Source organism: Agelaius phoeniceus, chromosome 5 (genome assembly GCF_051311805.1).
Source record: "Agelaius phoeniceus isolate bAgePho1 chromosome 5, bAgePho1.hap1, whole genome shotgun sequence".
In the NCBI taxonomy this organism is placed as follows: domain Eukaryota; kingdom Metazoa; phylum Chordata; class Aves; order Passeriformes; family Icteridae; genus Agelaius; species Agelaius phoeniceus.
Window position 1 is genome coordinate 7,140,670 of NC_135269.1, and position 16,760 is coordinate 7,157,429.

General features: G+C 39.1%; 1 protein-coding gene across 2 annotated transcripts in view; it reads left to right on the top strand.

The window, feature by feature from the left end:
• Positions 1-16,760, top strand: part of ATXN10 (ataxin 10) — a 76,417-nt gene that overhangs the window by 42,417 nt on the left and 17,240 nt on the right. The window contains exons 8-9 of one of the 2 annotated variants that reach the window (XM_054631803.2): positions 274-382; positions 1,331-1,500. The exons of the other annotated variant lie outside the window; for it this stretch is intronic. Coding sequence (XP_054487778.2) covers positions 274-382; positions 1,331-1,500 — 279 coding nt within the window. The remainder of the gene's footprint in view (positions 1-273; positions 383-1,330; positions 1,501-16,760) is intronic. 2 annotated transcript variants of the gene reach the window in all.

The window sequence follows — 16,760 nt, forward strand, 5'->3', positions numbered from 1 at the left end:
TTAAAATTTTATCCCTTATGGCTCTGTTTTGGTTCCCCCATGATTTTTCAGGCAGATATAACACTAACTGTAGAAGAGAAATTATTGCAATCTAATATGTTATTGTTATTTTAGAAAGTTGCCCTAATTTTATATAAATTGATTCTTGGCAGTATGGAAGACCTGCACAGAACCTGAGGAGCTGAGAGTTCCTGTCCCCTGTTTACATTTCTGGGTTTATGTTTTTAGGATAACCTTCATAAGCCATTTTCAGAAATGCAGTTTTCATTCCAGGAAGCACTGGTGACAATTCGTCTTCTCGATGTGCTTTGTGAAATGACCTCAAACAGCAGCCAGCTGGAACATCTGCAGGCATTCCCTGGTTTGCTTGAAACAGCTGTAGGTGAGTGAGCAGCCACAAGGCTTAACTGTTGGTGCTCAGTGAATGAAAACATGTTTTTCACCACTGGTGGTCATTCTAATTCTGACCTTTGAATGAGATAAATAAATAGAAGATGGAGTTAATCTGCATATTCAAATATTTGATTTGTTCCTGGAAATTTTCTGCTTCTCCACTTTCTCTGTTGGCCTGTGTTGCCCAACAGAGCCTGGATTCAAGTATCAGCAATGTTCTTTTCTTACTGAAAGTGTTGCAAGGGACAGTTGCTTCCTACATTCTTTCCTACATTCTGGCTGAATGTGTAGAAGAGTTTCTTCAAGAAATAGAAAAAGGACTTTTCCTCCATGCTTTTTGTTTCCCAAATTGCTGAAATTGAAGTGCAGTTTCAATGTTATTAACCAAATCCAGTGACTTTTAAAGGTCAGCTTTAAAGAAGCTAAAAACCAGCAAGGGAAGGACTGTACATAAATAAAATTATGCCAAGATATTCCAGAGTTGCTCAAGGGAGGAAGGAGGGATGATACATAACATGACCAGTGCTTTTTTACATTTTAGTACTTTGAGACTGAGGTATGCTACCATTTTGTGAGAAAATTGTAAAAGTTTGTGTATTTTTGAGACAAATAGGTAAAAATTAAAAAATAAAGAGGTTGAAACAGCTCTATTCTAACTCTTTAGGGGGAGATCAATAGCAGCAGCCTTCAGCCTTCATGTGTCAACTATGTAAGGGTGTAAAAAGTACTCAAAAATGCATTCTGACATTGGGCTGGTCTTTTATGGTTGGTTATATTAGCCCATATCACACAGTGAGGTAAACTTCCAAACTTCTTTGACATGATGTTGAATATGAGAAATTATGTTGCTTATTGCTGAACTGAACAATTAAAAATAGAGCTCTGTGCCAAGTGAGACTGATTTTCTCATGGTAATGTATTAAATTGTTTTCTCTAGATACCCTGAGATTAACTCACCTTGCTGGGAAGCAGGCTGTAAATATTTTCACTGCCACACATGCTGTGACAGGGCAGGAGGAAATTTCACATCCAGCTGTTGGTTTCAAATCTCATCTCATTCGTTTGATTGGAAATCTGTGTTACAAGAATAAGGAAAACCAAGACAAGGTGAGCTTGTAGATTTTTATGGCAGAACTCTGATGTCTAAACAGATGCCTGACTATAAGGTAACTGAAATATATTGTTGGTCTAGAAATTGATTTGTAAATCGTAGAATTGATTGTGTAAAAGAAGCTTTTTTTTTTGGTGCCTATGAATTACTATCACAATTATGCTGACTTCTTAATAACAATATAATGTTTGCCTGCCTACCTTTTGTTTCAGCCCTGTGGAATGCAAGCCAGTGCCTAATTCCTTTGTGGTTTTCACTTTTGCACTTTGTTTGAAAAGTCTCAAACTAAATTTCAACTTCAATTTGAAGGGAAATGGATGTGATTTGTTGCATGAACTTAATTTTAAATCTTTGAATTAGTCTGATGTTTTTTCTCCCTTTTTCATGTCACTTTAAAAATGGAGGCCCTCCTTTATCAAATCACTTGAAAACCTTTATCTTATAAATCCTATATAGAAAATCAGTTTTGTGGGGAAAAAGAGGAAACAGCAGCAAGCTTTAAATTTTTTTTTTTTTTTGAGTGATAAAAGATGTGGCTTTCTTCCAGGATTTGTTAGACTATCTTAGTTTCAGCAAGAAAAACACTTCCAAAAGTGTTTTTGTCTGACAAATTCTAGTAATATGATCCTCTGGATGGGTAATAGGGGAATGATTTTCCACTTCCTCGTAATCAAAGCTTTTAATATATCTGAAAAATATTATTAATACTAATAATCTCTCTTGCTTAGTTGCATCTCTGACCCATTATGATGTAATGCTGTTTTTTATCAATGCAGAGATGAAAAAAAGGAAGTCTTCTGGGAGGAAAGGGAAAAGAAAAACACTTCTACTGTTAAAATTAATCTTAATAAAAGTAGCGAGTAAAACATCTGGATGCTATTTAGTGTATCTAAATTAGCTTGGATTTATATGTATATATAGATCTCTAAGCCAAATTGTTTTATATGACACTGGCTTCCTAATTTGAAGACTGTTCTGCCTGAAAATATGAACAAGATTTGACTTGTTTGGAATTCAGTTTTCAATTCCTTTTTTTTTCATGGGGGCAAGCTGTGCAATTAATCCACTTAGTTAGAAAAAGGTGCCAACATCCATAGATCAAACTGTGACCACCCAACTTCATGTTCTTGCTGTAGTGATTATAAAATAGAAAAGCTCCTATTAAAGACACAGGCTTTTTTCTTTTTTTTTTTTTGCAGAGTCACAGAATAGTTTGGGTTGGAAGGAATTTTAAAGACCATCTTGTTTCACCCCCTGCCACAGGCAGGGACATCTTCCACTATCCCAGGTTGCTCCAAGCCCTGTCCAGCCTGGCCTTGGGCACTTCCAGGGATGGGGCAGCCACAGCTCCTCTGGGCACCCTGTGCCAGGGCCTCACCAACCTCACAGGGAAGAATTTCTTCCTAATACCTCATCTAAACTTTTACCCTCTTTCAGTTGGAAGCCATTCCCCCTTCACCTTTCACTACACTAAGTCATTTAACAAATGGTTCTTTCACACTTAAGGTTTTTAGAAAAACTTCGTGAGCTTATCTGTTCTTCTTCAGGATGAATGTAACTTTTTAAAAATAATTGCATTCTGGCATAGGAGGATTTGAAATTACATGCAGTGAAGATCATCCCACATTTAACTGCACATGCTATTCAGAGGTGGTGGGGGGAGAACTAAACCTCTTGGATTTCTTAAGTAGAAACTTGCATGATTGTGATTATTGTGTTTTCCCAGTGTTAAACAGAAGCCTAAAATGGAGGAAAGATTCTTGGTTTACAGTTGAACAAAGGAGAGGGAGTCTTTTAGACCTGGATGCTCTGAAGTGGAGCTCCTTCACACCTACCAAAAATTCTGCATGCTTCCACTGGTTGGGTGGGGCTGTTCTCATGGAGCTCTCTGTACCTTTTAATGCTTTTCTAGATAAGGACAAAACACTCAGGGTGTTGCAGGACTGAGCTCTGTAATTGGTAAGTTTTGTCTGGGTATAGCACTGTGAAAGTCAGCAGGAAAGCTGAAAATGGACCTTCTGGCAGAAGTCCTTTTAAAAGGTTATTAAAAGCTTTTTAAAGGGGTTTTGCTGTGCCAGATGGGGGCTCTACCTAACTAATACAGGAGTACACTGAGTAGAAGAGTGTCTGTGGCTCAAGAGTGTCTTTTAGAGTATCTGTTTGGACATAAAAGGGAGCTGTCCTGGTCCCATGTTGTTAATTATGTTATTGTACTAGTCTTCAGCTTTGTTGCAATCATGAAGCCTTAATAAGGTGCTAAGATTTCCATCAAAGCATAGAGACTGGTAAACAAAAGAAAATCAGGCTCTGTCTTAAGGGGCAGGACAAAATGAGTAATAAAGGGTTGGTGTGAGGTTCTTGCCTTGAGGTCAGAGATGAATGCATAGTGTGCAGTATTGTTTGTAAAGCAACGGATTATTTTGTAACAAGGTGACTCATTTGTCCTTAAGGAATAATACAAAACTTTATTCTGTTGTGCTGCCCCTTCAGCAGCAGCAAGTTAATGTTCCCTCTTGCCCTGCTCCTATTCCCTCTTCTGCCCCTCCACTTGCTGACAGCTGATACAGTTGATCCATTGTGACTTACCCAGTTTGGCCAATTTCACTTGAAACCTTGATCATACAAAGAATGGAAAGTTAAAAAAGAAAATAAGCTGCCTCTGTATACATTTCCAAAGAGTCTGTACCAACTTGTAGGCTTCCTGGCTTCCTTTTGACTCTGGAGGGGTTTTTTTGAGCCCTGTGTGGTGTTGAACCTAATCATCGTAGTGGTACAGCACAACCCTTTCTAAAGGAAAGCTTGGTACACCAGTGTCAAACAGCTCTTTCCAGACCTCTTTGTGCACTTACCTAAGTGTTGAAACTGCATCTGTAGCATTTCTTTTTAATGTGCCTGTTGAAGGTGTAAAATCCTCATTTTCCCAGACAAAAATCTAAAAATAAGGTAATTGACCTTTATATGGAAGAGTTCTCAAGAGGTTTCTGCAACTTCTTTCCTGGTCCAGCCAGCTGAGTAATAGTTGTCATACCTGTGGTAACAACTTCAAACATGAATTGAGCTTGGTATTCACCAAAGGGTTTTGTGCTGTTGCTCCTTCTTTTCTTCATCCTCAAATGATTCTGTAAGGCATGGATTATTAAAGTTCTAGTCACTTGAGAAATATTTAGAGATGTTCAGAGATTTTTTGTTGTTACCTATATCATACTCAATGAAGTGAAGAGCACCATATCAACTAAAAACATTCCTTGCTAGTTTACTAAGTGATGAAGAACTGAATTTGTTTGGGGTACACAATTTTAGAAAAACTTACTAAAATAACACCTTCTGATGTGGTTAATATTTTTTTAAAGAGGTTCAGAAGATCTAGGGTACCCTATATTGCAGGAAGGGGGTTATGTATGGTTCCTGGGGTTTGCCAGTGGTATAGGTTGCTGGAAGCAGGAACCCCATATGTTGAAGAGCATCTGCCTTTCTGAACACTCCTTTTCTGGCTCAGATCTGAGCTGTTAATCCAAATTCTTCCCACTTATACTGGTATCAGATACAAGTGACATATTTTCCAGTGTTACAACAAGAATTTCATCAGTTTTCTGTGTTGTTTTTCATTGTCCTAACCTCAACGTGAACTGAATTTCCCCATCTTCTCTGAAATGCCATCCTGCCATACAATCTCTTCAGGATGTTTTGTTTATTGAGTTTTGGGTTTTTTTTAAAGCTGCACCAGACTTCACAATGGGCTGATGTTATTATGCTGTGAGTGTTGAATGTGATCTTTTTTGGGTATACAACTTTCTTCTCTTTCCACTTAAAAGAGGTTGTGCTTGCTATTTTAATTACCCTGAGAGACACAGGAATCATTCATTTTTTCATCTGTTTCCTGAGAAGTAACTAAATTTTGGTTACTGTGAGATATTAAAGTTTCTCAGCTTATGCTTTTATGACAATCCTGAAGTTTATAGGAACCAGCAGAAAAAAAAATAAAATTCTTTTAAGTGTTGAGATTTGGCCTTCACTACTTATAATGTAGCTCAGTTCACATTTTGAAATAAAATAGTTTCATGGAGGAAATAATGATGCATGACATGTGAAAGACTGCATTTTGTGGTGAATTTCCTGCAGTAACCTGGTTTTATTCAGGGTGAGGAGAGCACCTGGTTGCATTCAGGGTGAGGAGAGCACCAGGGAGATGTTGTGTGTAAGGCAGTAGTGGAAGAGCCCTTCCCAGTGATCAGCAAGCTGGATGTTAAGCACATGCCACTGAATCCTGATACCAACTTTCCCACCAAAATCAGAGAAGCTCTGAGCTAGACAGAAACTCACAATATGCTACCAAGTTCCAGTTTCATCACAGTGGGGTTCAGGTATTGGCTCCCTCCCCTGCGACAGCTGTTGCCAGGTTCAGTAGAGGTGTGATGCCATGCAGGCTTCAGCCCAGCTTTGCCTTGTCAAAAAGCAGCTGTCAACCTTTAGTTCTCTCTGCCTGTGTGCCTCTGAACCAGTCTGAATTCTCTTACCAGTCCTGAAAATTAGAATTACAGAATAGAATCTCCTGAGGTAGAAGGGAACCACAAGTATCATGCAGTCCAACTCCTGGCCCTGCCCATGACACACCAACAGTCCCACCCTGCACCTGAAAGTGCTGTCCAAACACTCCTGGAGCTCTGGCAGCCTTGGGGCTGTGACTGCTGTCCTGGGGAGCCTTTTCAGGCCTGTCCACCCTCTGGGGGAAAAATATTTTCCTAATATCCAGCCTAAACCTCCTCTGACATACTTCCAGCTGTTAATTAATTGTTTTCTAAAACTCCTGTTGAAGGATGTGAGGCCATATCAGAGCACCTAATCTTCAGACAGAGACCAAGCATTTGATTTTATTAGTTTTTTTCCCCATTTTTCCTCTTTTCAGAGGAGCCAGAAAGTGTAGTGATAGTCATCTGCAGATTTGAATTTCTGCCATTGGGTGATGCTGTTTGTTCTAAATTGTAGCCCTGCAGGATTCTCGTTCTTGCTCTTCAGCATGGCAGTGCTTTAGCCAAGTTTTTTCATGCCTGTGCCCGAAGGAATCAAAGGTCTGGTCTCATTTTTAAAGAGGCTGGGGATGAGATTGCACAAGTCCATGTAAGCAAAGGTTCTGCCCATTCAGCTGTTATTTGCAGAACTCCATTTAGTTATCTTTTCTGCTTGAAATGTGGGCTCTTCAAAGAGCCCTGATGTTATAAGAGGGTTGCAATAATATAAAAATATGTGGTGGTCACTTCTGCATGCTTTTATCAACTAATTTAATCTGCCTGCCAACCAGTGATTGGAAGAAACCTTCTTAGCTTTTTATGTAAGCAGTGGTAGAACAGGTGACAAGAGTAGAACTTGCAGTCTTTAAGGAGATTTTAGAAAAATATCTTCAATTCTTGCATTGTTTACGGGGTTCATAAATATTCAGGATCTTCTGCCTGTGTTTTGAGAGAGAACAGACTTAATATTCCTTTTACAGTCCATTGATATCATCAGCATGCTTATTCACATTAACTGTGCTGTTTGAAAGCCTTCTATTCTTTAACCAAAAAAGTTGAGTATTTCAATCAAGAAGTGACAAAGAATTGCCTCATTCATGAGTATTTAAATGTTTAGAACTGTGAGTCTCCAAGTTTGCCTCATAATTGCAGTCAATCAGATGTGTTCAGATTGTTATGGCAGAAGTGGTTTGCTGGAAGGATTTCAAAGAGACATTGACCAAAGATTTCATAAAGACACTGGAAAAACAATTGGGTTTAAGTTCCTTGAATGGAGCATGGCCTATATTTAGATATTGTAGCAGAGGGAGAAAGATCAAAGTATGTCAAGTCATCTCTGTGCTGAAAGTCAGAGCACAAGAAGATATTGCATTAATCCTCCACTGTTTGTGAAATGCAGAATGAGGTAGATATGCAAAAGCCAAGATGATGGCTTGATTGTATGTATTAAGATTTAGTTAATTAAAGACTGCTAGCAAGATTCCTTCCATTATGCCCCAAAGCCTTTCCAGTGGGTAACACCACAAGACTGATTGCTTCCATCACACATGCTGACACTAAACTCTTCTCTAACAAAAGAGAAACCTGTGCCACCAGTGTGATTTTCCTTCTTACTCATAAGGGGGGTCACTCAGTGGGACAAGAGGAAGCACTTGCTGAGAGTCACTGCATGTTCAGGTCCCCATAGGCTCAGCCTGAGGGACACTAAGGAAGCAGACAACAGGTTGGCACATAAGCTAGAATAAGTATTGAATATGAGTGTCTCTCCATGTTTTTCTACATGTTTTAGCATTACAGTCAGCTTTGGCTTGACATTAATCTTACCTATAACAAAATAAGAAGGATTTAGATTTTCGTCTAGCAATTACTGTTCTAAAGCACAATTATGGAGCTCAGTGGATTCATATTGAAGCTGGCAACACATGTTGAATTTTAATAAGGGGAAATTATAACATTTACCTTCAAATCAATTTTTCCTGTCTTTTTAGAAAATGAAGGTTGCTACCCATGGAGCTGTTTAGGGCTTGAAATTTTACATAGGAGAGTTTCCAGCTTCTAAAAATCTCTTCATCCTCGAGTCCAGGAAATGTATGATTGTGCATTTGGCTTTGGAAATATCAAAGGCCTTTATTTGGAAATATTGAAGGCCTTTATTTCAGGCAATTATTCAGCATTGTAGCTAAAAATAATAATAATAAAGAAGGGAGTGTTTTGCCTGCAAACAAAAATGCCAACAGCTCAGTGTAATTAGTCATAAATTGGTAGGTTCCCTTTAACCTGCATCTAACTTTTATTCCCTGCTACTTGAATGTCACTCCCACAGTATTCTCCAGCCAGGTCTGTTGTTGTCTCAGCTCTGCCTGTTCCCCACAGCTCCAGGCACAGGAAGCAGATGCAGTTTGGGAGGACACTGACTACTGCCCATTCTTTGGGAACCGGCAATCCAAATTGAGTATTTGGTGGTTGGGAGTGTCGCATCTTAGTTCCAGCTCTTGAGTTACACAGATTCATGAGTACTTTACCATTCAATGCACTTCTTTTAAAAGTATTTTAGAATTTGTAGCTGCTGAGAAAATAAAAGCTTATAATTCCCCTACAATAGATCAACCTGGTGTCAGCTGATTGAGGTTCTGATTCAAGGCTTTTTCTCCTCTCACCTTCTGACCCACCATTACTGTCAGCCTGTTCCTGCAGGCATTTCTATAAAAGTGTTGACCTGCTCCTTTGAAAATCAACTTCAAATGAAAATGTTTATTTTTAAGCTCCTATAGAGATTTTTTCTTTTTAAAAATAGTAAAAAATATTGACCTACAGAATTCAAAGGTTTTTGAAAAAGTTTCTAGTTTTTATGATTGCATTAATTATGGTACAAATTTCATCTATGGAAATGTACCCTCAAGCTCTGTTCATATGAGATTTTTTTTCTTGTTAATGGACTTGCTAAGAGGACTTGGCTGTGCTTGTGTAGCTTTCCCTTGAATAATTTTTAATAATATGGTGTATATATGCTTAATGTAGACTAATGAAACAGTCTTGAAACAAGAACTCTTTATTTTTCAGTTAAAGTATACAGCCTTGTCTTTATAGGCTGTCATCAAATTAATGATCTGTGGCAAGAAAATAAATAACAATATAAATAAAGCAAAACAGAACATTCAAAATTATATAAAGAATTGGCTTAGTGCTTGAGTATATATATATATATAATTAGTGCAATAGTATTTTGTATTTTCAGGTAAATTAACCCTATGAAAGGATACATTTATTATGGAGTTTTTAAAACAACTTTAACTTTGAACAACACTTTTGCAAATTTGAAAATTTTGTCATAGATATAGGAGTTCAGCTAGAAATGGGGAATCTTACTTTTGTAGTACCTGCAGCTGTTATTACCAGACTACAAGACATTTAGAGGCACAAATAGTCAGAAAACCCTCTGGTAGTTGTAATTTAGAGGCAAATTAAGAACCAACTATGCAATCTCCTTGTGTACAGATTCATGTATAATCTCGCTCAGTAGCCTGAGGCATCAGCAAGCTTTCAGCATGAAATTTAGTGCTAGAGCATGCATTCCTGAGTTTTTGTATAGCATGCATATCATATATATGGCTTTTATAGACATATAAATCACAACATCAGGAGTCTTGTTTTCTAAATGTAGAGCTGATCTTAATCTCAACAAGGTGGCTAAATTTATCTTAATAAGAGAGTCTGATCCTGTGCAAAGGTTATGCTTGGTGAATCATTAAAAGGAAATGTGTATTCTTAGAATTTCAGGTAAATGCAGAGAATAATTGCTCAGCTTTCTCTTAAGTCTGGATTGTCAGCAAAGAAACAGTGTCAATGTCACATGAGGGCTGGGCCAGTCCATGGTAGGTACAGCAATTGTTTGAGGGCAAATTGCAGAGTTTGGCATGGTTCACATGCACATCCCAGCCTTCTCCTCTTCCTCCCCTCAATCTTCCCCCACCAAAATCAAATCACAGAAGTGCCTTTCCTTTCCTTGGGCAGAGCCCATGGCCTGCACTGTGTACTCAGCAGTTCCTGAGTGTTGCCCAGAGGAGTGGAGGTTCTCAGGAGTTGCCCCCGGGACCGCCTGAAAAACGCAGCAAGGCAGTGCCAAATTCTGACATCCCAGCTCTGTCTCTGCTCATGAACTCAGAAGCTCTGCTGGGATGAGCTGTATCAACCCAAGTTTATTGCAGCCTTCAGACTTCACCAGTGTATTGTTCACCTCAGATGAGGTTGATTAAGGTCTTGTCCTTCCTTCCACCCTGCGTTCCACCATCTCCTGTAATGGTTATTGTAATTTTTTTGATCACACTGGGAGGGATTAAACCTTGGGTCCCATTGGCTTGGGTAGTGGAGAGCTGCACCTCAAAATGTTCTATGTGGGTGAACCTTTGGCAGATCATTGCTAGTTCATTTGCTCACCTCTTGGATCACCACATGTGGTTTTCAAGCTCTGCCCTGCTCCTGTAATAACCTCATGACATTCACTGGTTCCTAACCTATCCAGTAGGTTATTTCTTGAAAATAGTTTTCAAAATAAAAACAGCTCCCAACCCACTGAGAGGTTTGTTAAGTAGTGCATTTATCTGCTTGTCCAGGGTGGGCAGGCATTCAGGATCAGCAGTGGTATTTTAGAGTGCAGTTGAGCATTCTCTGAGTCCTGTTAGGAGATGCTGGGCTCAGCCTGGAGAAAATGAGGCTCAGGGGGGGCCTTCTCACTCTCCACAACTCCCTGACAGGAGGGGGCAGCCAGGTGGGGGTCAGGCTCTGCTCTCAGGAAACAAGGGACAGGATGGGAGGAAATGGCCTCAAGGGAAAGTTCAGGTTGGACATCAGGAGGAATTTCTTCATGGAAAGGCTGAGCAGGCAATGGAAGGGGCTGCCCAGGGAGGTGGTGGAGTCCCCATCCCTGGAGGTGTTCAGTGACATGGCACTCAGTGCTCTGGTGTGGGTGACAAGGTGGGGATCACTCTCAGGTTGGATTTGGTGATCTTGGAAGTCTTTTTCAATGTTAGTGATTCTGTGGATCTGAGCTGTGTTATGGTGCAAGTGGACTGTGTCATTTGATGTCTCCAGTGGTGATGGGGTGCAGTGTAAGGTGCAAGGATTTATTCTGCTTTTATTTATTGCTGTGGTTGTAGATAATTGCTGAAAGGGGGCAAATACTAAACTGTTATACTGCTGTAACCCAGAGTATCATTCAGCTTGTTTTCTGAATTCTTTTGTGGTTTGGCTGTTTGGGACTTTCAAAAACTATCATGGAAAAGATACAAAAAGTTTATGCTGCCAGAATCACACTTTGTAAAAATTGTCAGTGGAAAAACTCTCTGTGAGTTACTTTTAACTGCAGTTACATCAGCAAAACGGGTTGCAAATGTCAAAAATGATGAGCCATCATAAAAAGATCATAATTCAGATTTCTTTTGCAGTTAAAAATGAAACACCATTACTGACAAAATTCTGGAATCATCGAGGAATTAATCCTGAGTATATAAAAGGTGTGAAAAAGACCCCAAACGAAAGTAAACTGCTTTCTGCTCTGCAGTGTGAGAAACATTAGACTTTTCAATAATATCCATACACAGGGATTTCCCCCACTTCTTTGGTTAAGCTGATCAGAGTCATAGAATCCCAGAATGCTTTGGGTTGGAAGGGACCTTAAAGCTTCTCTCATCCCCCTTCCACTAGGGTTCTCCAAGCCCTGTCCAACCTGAGCCTGTTAAAGACCAACACTTGCATTCAGTCAGTTTACAAACCTTAGATTGATACTTTTCTCTTCAAAAAACAGAGAAGACTTCTTTGTCATGCTCATATACAGTGGCATTTTCCAGATTTTATATTTGCATACAGTGCTGCTAGCCACTCTGTAACTGGCTGGCAATCCAGAACACCTTTGTTAGTATATCTCTGCTTCTCATTAAAGAAAGAGATTATAGAACACACAGCTGATGAGAAACCAAGTAAAAATTGATTTTAAAAGAATAAATCAAATGTGGAAAATTACATTTGGGGAAAGAGTCACCTTTTTTTCTCAGGGTGAACATTCATTCATTAACGAATGTTAACTTGAATAAAGCTTCTCAATGTATTGAAACATTTTTTCTATTGAAAAGTGTTTCTCTCATGCCACAGCTTCCCTTGTTTTAATACTGCCAAATCATTAAATACATCACTGAAAGTCTTCTATTTTCTTTGTTTCATTTCAGTGTATGAGAGATCACTTAGTCTGTCTGGGATACTCTGATTTCAAGAGAGTATCTTCTTCAGGCAAAGTTCGTAATCATTAGGGAGTTCTATTTGTAAAATGTGTGACTGTTGTCTCAGTAAAATTGTTGCTGAAGTAGTTTGTGACATTAGTTCAGTTGTGCAGAAATAAATTTGCCTGGAAGAGTGTGTGATCACTAGTGTAGAACAGTAATGAGGAAATCTTCAACAGGAGCAGTCAGTGGTAATCTATTTTTCTGTCAATGTCAGTGATTTTCAAAATCAGGATTTTTTTATGGATTGTCTGGAATTCTGTTCCAGAAGAAAAGTTATTCTGATGTAATATAAAATGTAAAACGGGAGAGAACAAAACTTTAAGCAAACAAACAAAAAATATCCCCAAAAAATAACAAGCCTGTACACACAACCCACAAAACAAACACTCTCATTTTAATTGAGATACTCATTAAATGCTTTTTAAAGCTTGACATGGAAGACAAAAATACTGTAGCCACCAAAACAGTGGCAGCTTGCCAGACTGACTTGGAACTTCCTATTACAACAGTGATTATAAAGGCTGATAGGTATCATGTGATTTTTTTTTTTGTTCAATCTTTATCCCTGTATTTTTTCAGTAATTCAAACTGAGAAGTCTTCAGTTTTCACTTTGCTTTAGAACTAAATACATTTTGAAGTTTTGATGGTCTTGTAGAAGTTGTCTCTAGTCACATAAGAGACTAGAGACAACTCTTAATTTCTATCTAGTTTTTTTGAAAGAAGACAAGAGATTTAAGAATCACTTTTTTAGCAGTGGTTGGAAATCAGCAAACAAAGATTGTCTGATTACTGGGGTTTGTGGACTGAGAATGGGAGAGTGTGTGACTAGAAGTAGATAAATGTATACTGTGGTGTTGGTGCAAATTTGTACAAATTCACCTGATTTGCAGGGCAGTGCTGAATAATGGATTATGTTTAGCACCATTTTTCTCTTCCACTGCTGCTGCCAGGAGAGGCAAAGTCTACCCTAGCGAGTATTGTGTGTTTCAAGCAAAATGAGTCTGTGTTGGACCTGCTTCATCCACATCAAGTCACAGATCTAAACCATACCAGAGCAAACAGCCTGCTTCCCATGGCAGCATCCATTTGTTGTGGCTTCTGGTTTAGGAGTTGTACAGGAAAGCTGCATTGTTGAAAAAGCAAATGTTCCAGCTGTGTTGCTGCTGTCTCTGGTGGGAACCTATTCTGAATTCTCCAGTGGTTGTCTTATCACCCCAATGGCTGGAAACTCCTGTGTTTTGCTCTTGGAAAGTCTAGTTGAAAAAATGATTCAGCAGCTGAGTTAGCCTGTTACCCTCTCCTTTCAGCTGGACACTCTGCATCTGCTTATTTTGGCTCAGGCCTAATGGTGTGCTTGGAACCTTCCTCTTCCCTTCCTCTTCCAGAAGGCCAAAACCCTCTTTTCCTAAACTACTTCTCTGAGGAAAGGTTTAGGACATCACAAATGTACCCCACATTTAGATTCCAAGATTTTTTTAATTTTTTTTTTCACCTCCAAGAAGGAGGCAAGGCTCTCCACTTTTGAGAGAGTTGAAATAAACCTCATGGCTCTCTGGGAAATAATGTTGAAAGAGAGCTAATATCTTTGAAGTTAACGTAGCAGGAGCAACAGATTTTGTTGCCCTGGTTTCTGAGTTTCAGACATTAAAATGTTAAATACATGCTTCCCTAGGTGGTATAGAGGTGGAAGAATGTTCTGTAGATGTTGCCTTGGTTGAAGTGGACCTTGGAAAAACAAACAAAAAGCCCAAAACCAAGACTCAGAAATTAAATAAATGAAGTAATGTTTTTCAGTATCATCATAGATGCAGAGAAGCCTGTTTGGAAACCTAACAGCTGCTGTGTTCCTACTCTTACTGAGCTCTTCTGGTACCCACATTGAATGCTGGATTCTGCCCAGGTGTCTAAGCACTCATTAACTATTTGTTGAGGAGGTCTTGGAGAAAAATTGACTCATGTGAGTCAATTTAGGTGTCAGGGTCTGAAGGACAGATTTCTCACTACATAAGTCATTATGTGGTCTCGTGGTACGTTCAGAAGGAGTAAAGCTTAAAAATGTCTTTAATGGTGGCCAAAGACTGACAACAAATCCCCAGTGTATATTTCATTGGAATCCTTTTCTTTGGCATAATTTAGTATTCTAGTGTGACTTTCATACCATATTTAAAATAAGATTAGAGTTTTGTGCAATATTAACTCCTTCCCCAAGCCCTGCAGAAGATCCCTGCAAAAGCTCTCCTTGCTTGATCTACACTGAGCATTTCACAGACAGTTCTCTGCAAAGCAAGAACTCTGAGCGCAATAATTAGTTGGAAGAGTTCCCAGAGCACTTTCTGTTGGGCAGTGTAGTTCCAATGGATGTACAGGATGATTTCTCAATGTTTGCAAAATGTGCTGGTTTGGGAGGAAGGGAAAGGAGAGCAACAGGATTTGAAAGACTCTCAGCAATGCAAGTGAGACACTGGGCTGGACAATGATTCTTCCCCTGACTGCCTGTGGCACTCCTGTTGCACAGGTGGCTCTGCTATGTGCAGAGCAGTTGGTGAACTGGCTCACATTACAGAGCACAAATTGTTGGTTGCTATAAAATGTGTTTTCAGTGGACCACTGGAGGTTCAGGAGCAGCTGGCATGGACTGGAACTTTTCTAGTAGTGGTTGCTGAGGATTTGAGCTTTTCATCTCATGAGTCACTTGGTGTTTGCAAGTTTGTCTTGGGTAGGTACATTGTAAGATTTTTCTCCTTGCTCCATTTCCCTGTGTAGTAAGTCATAGGTGACATTCCAAAGCTGGCATTGTGGTGACAAAAGCTGTGCCTAACTCCTGCAAATTGTATGTACATTTGAATTGTATGATGTTCAAGAAACTCCAGGCTGGGAGGTGCAATGCAGTGGTAGTTAGCAACTTGTTTATCTATGAAGGTATCACTGAGGCTGTGGTTTGCTGCTGCTGTTCCCACATAACTTTGAAGGAATCTTGACATATTCTTGCAGTAACTTTTTGAAATGTGGATGGATCCTAATTAGAATTGAACTTTCCCCAAATGCTTACTCTGTTAAGTAGACATCTCATTTGAATCAAACTGGAGCATATTATTGCATGGTTGGTTTCTGTTGACAGCACTTTATCCCAATTATTTTCTACTGGTGGGAAATAGGAGGGAGCATTGCAGGCACATCAGAGTTTGGCTACAGCCTGCACATCAAAGAACCAGCATTTCCCAGGCATTTGCAAGTGCTGTGTTGCTTAAAGGTCACTGCTTGTTCAAGCTTTGAAGTGTGATACTGTGCACGGTGCGTGGCCTTTGGAGAAAACACAAACATTTAGTGGAAAGAATGGATATTTTTAAACTTGTATTATTCACTGTATTTCATGTAGGTAAAGTTAGGCATGTTAGCACAGATGTGCAAGGTGGGTTTTAAGACCTAGCAGTGCTCTTTGCTTCTTATGCCTGTAAGCATTGCCTGTCTGTTTGTCTGTCACTGCTGCTTTCTCATGTAGCTTGAGACTCTGCAATAACATTATCTGAAAAGGAACTTAAAAGAGGCATGTGCTCATCTTTGTCTCTGAATTCAGTTTTATTGATCCATGGGCTGTTTGGGATTTCCCATCTAAACCTGCTCAACTTGCCCCTCTTATCACTAAACTTGTGCTGCAGAAAGCTGATGATCCTGCAGTGTAAATTTTGAGATTTATTTTTTTTCCCTTGGTACTTAAAAATGCATCTTGTTTGGGGCAAAAAAGATGGAAGAGAGAACACATCATCAAGTCACAGCCTAAATTGGCATTACATTAAATTCCTTTAACTGGCAGTTCTTGGTTTAAAATTAAATTTTAAGAAATTAAAGAATTTAAGATTTGGACAAGTATAGCTTGGCTATCACAGAATGGTTGAGGTTGGAAGGGACATGTGAAGCTATAAATATGCATGTGTGATGTTACAGTGTACCTTAGGAGTCTACATAAATTTGTTATGGAACATATTTCCATAAGATAATTAATGCTCCATGTTTATTATTAAGATCAGCTTGTCCCAAGTACTTGGTAAAGTGTATGTTTAGGAGTCTGTTAGGATTATATGTTATTATCTCATACCCACACACAATGTAGCAGTGCAATTCATGAACTCCCATGTGTGTGTATGCACAAGGAACTAAAAGGCACCAGATCTCATCCTTGCTCATTTGCCAGTAACATAAGGAGCACTTTCTCAAAGGAAAAACATCCAGGGCTCTTTGTTGAAATAAAGAATTTGTGCTGGGTATGTACAAGTAACACATTGCTACTGAAGGTACAGCAGATGTGGTCTCATCCAAACTTGTGTGTGTGTGTAGGTGTATTTTTCAACTTCTTTTTTTTCCTATTTTTTGCTCCTATTTTTTGGTTTGGTAGTTCTTCCTTCTGGAAGCAAGCAGGAGATTTAAGTGAGGTGCTCACTTAAATCTGGCTTATCTGGCTCAGTGTCAGAAACAGAAAATAC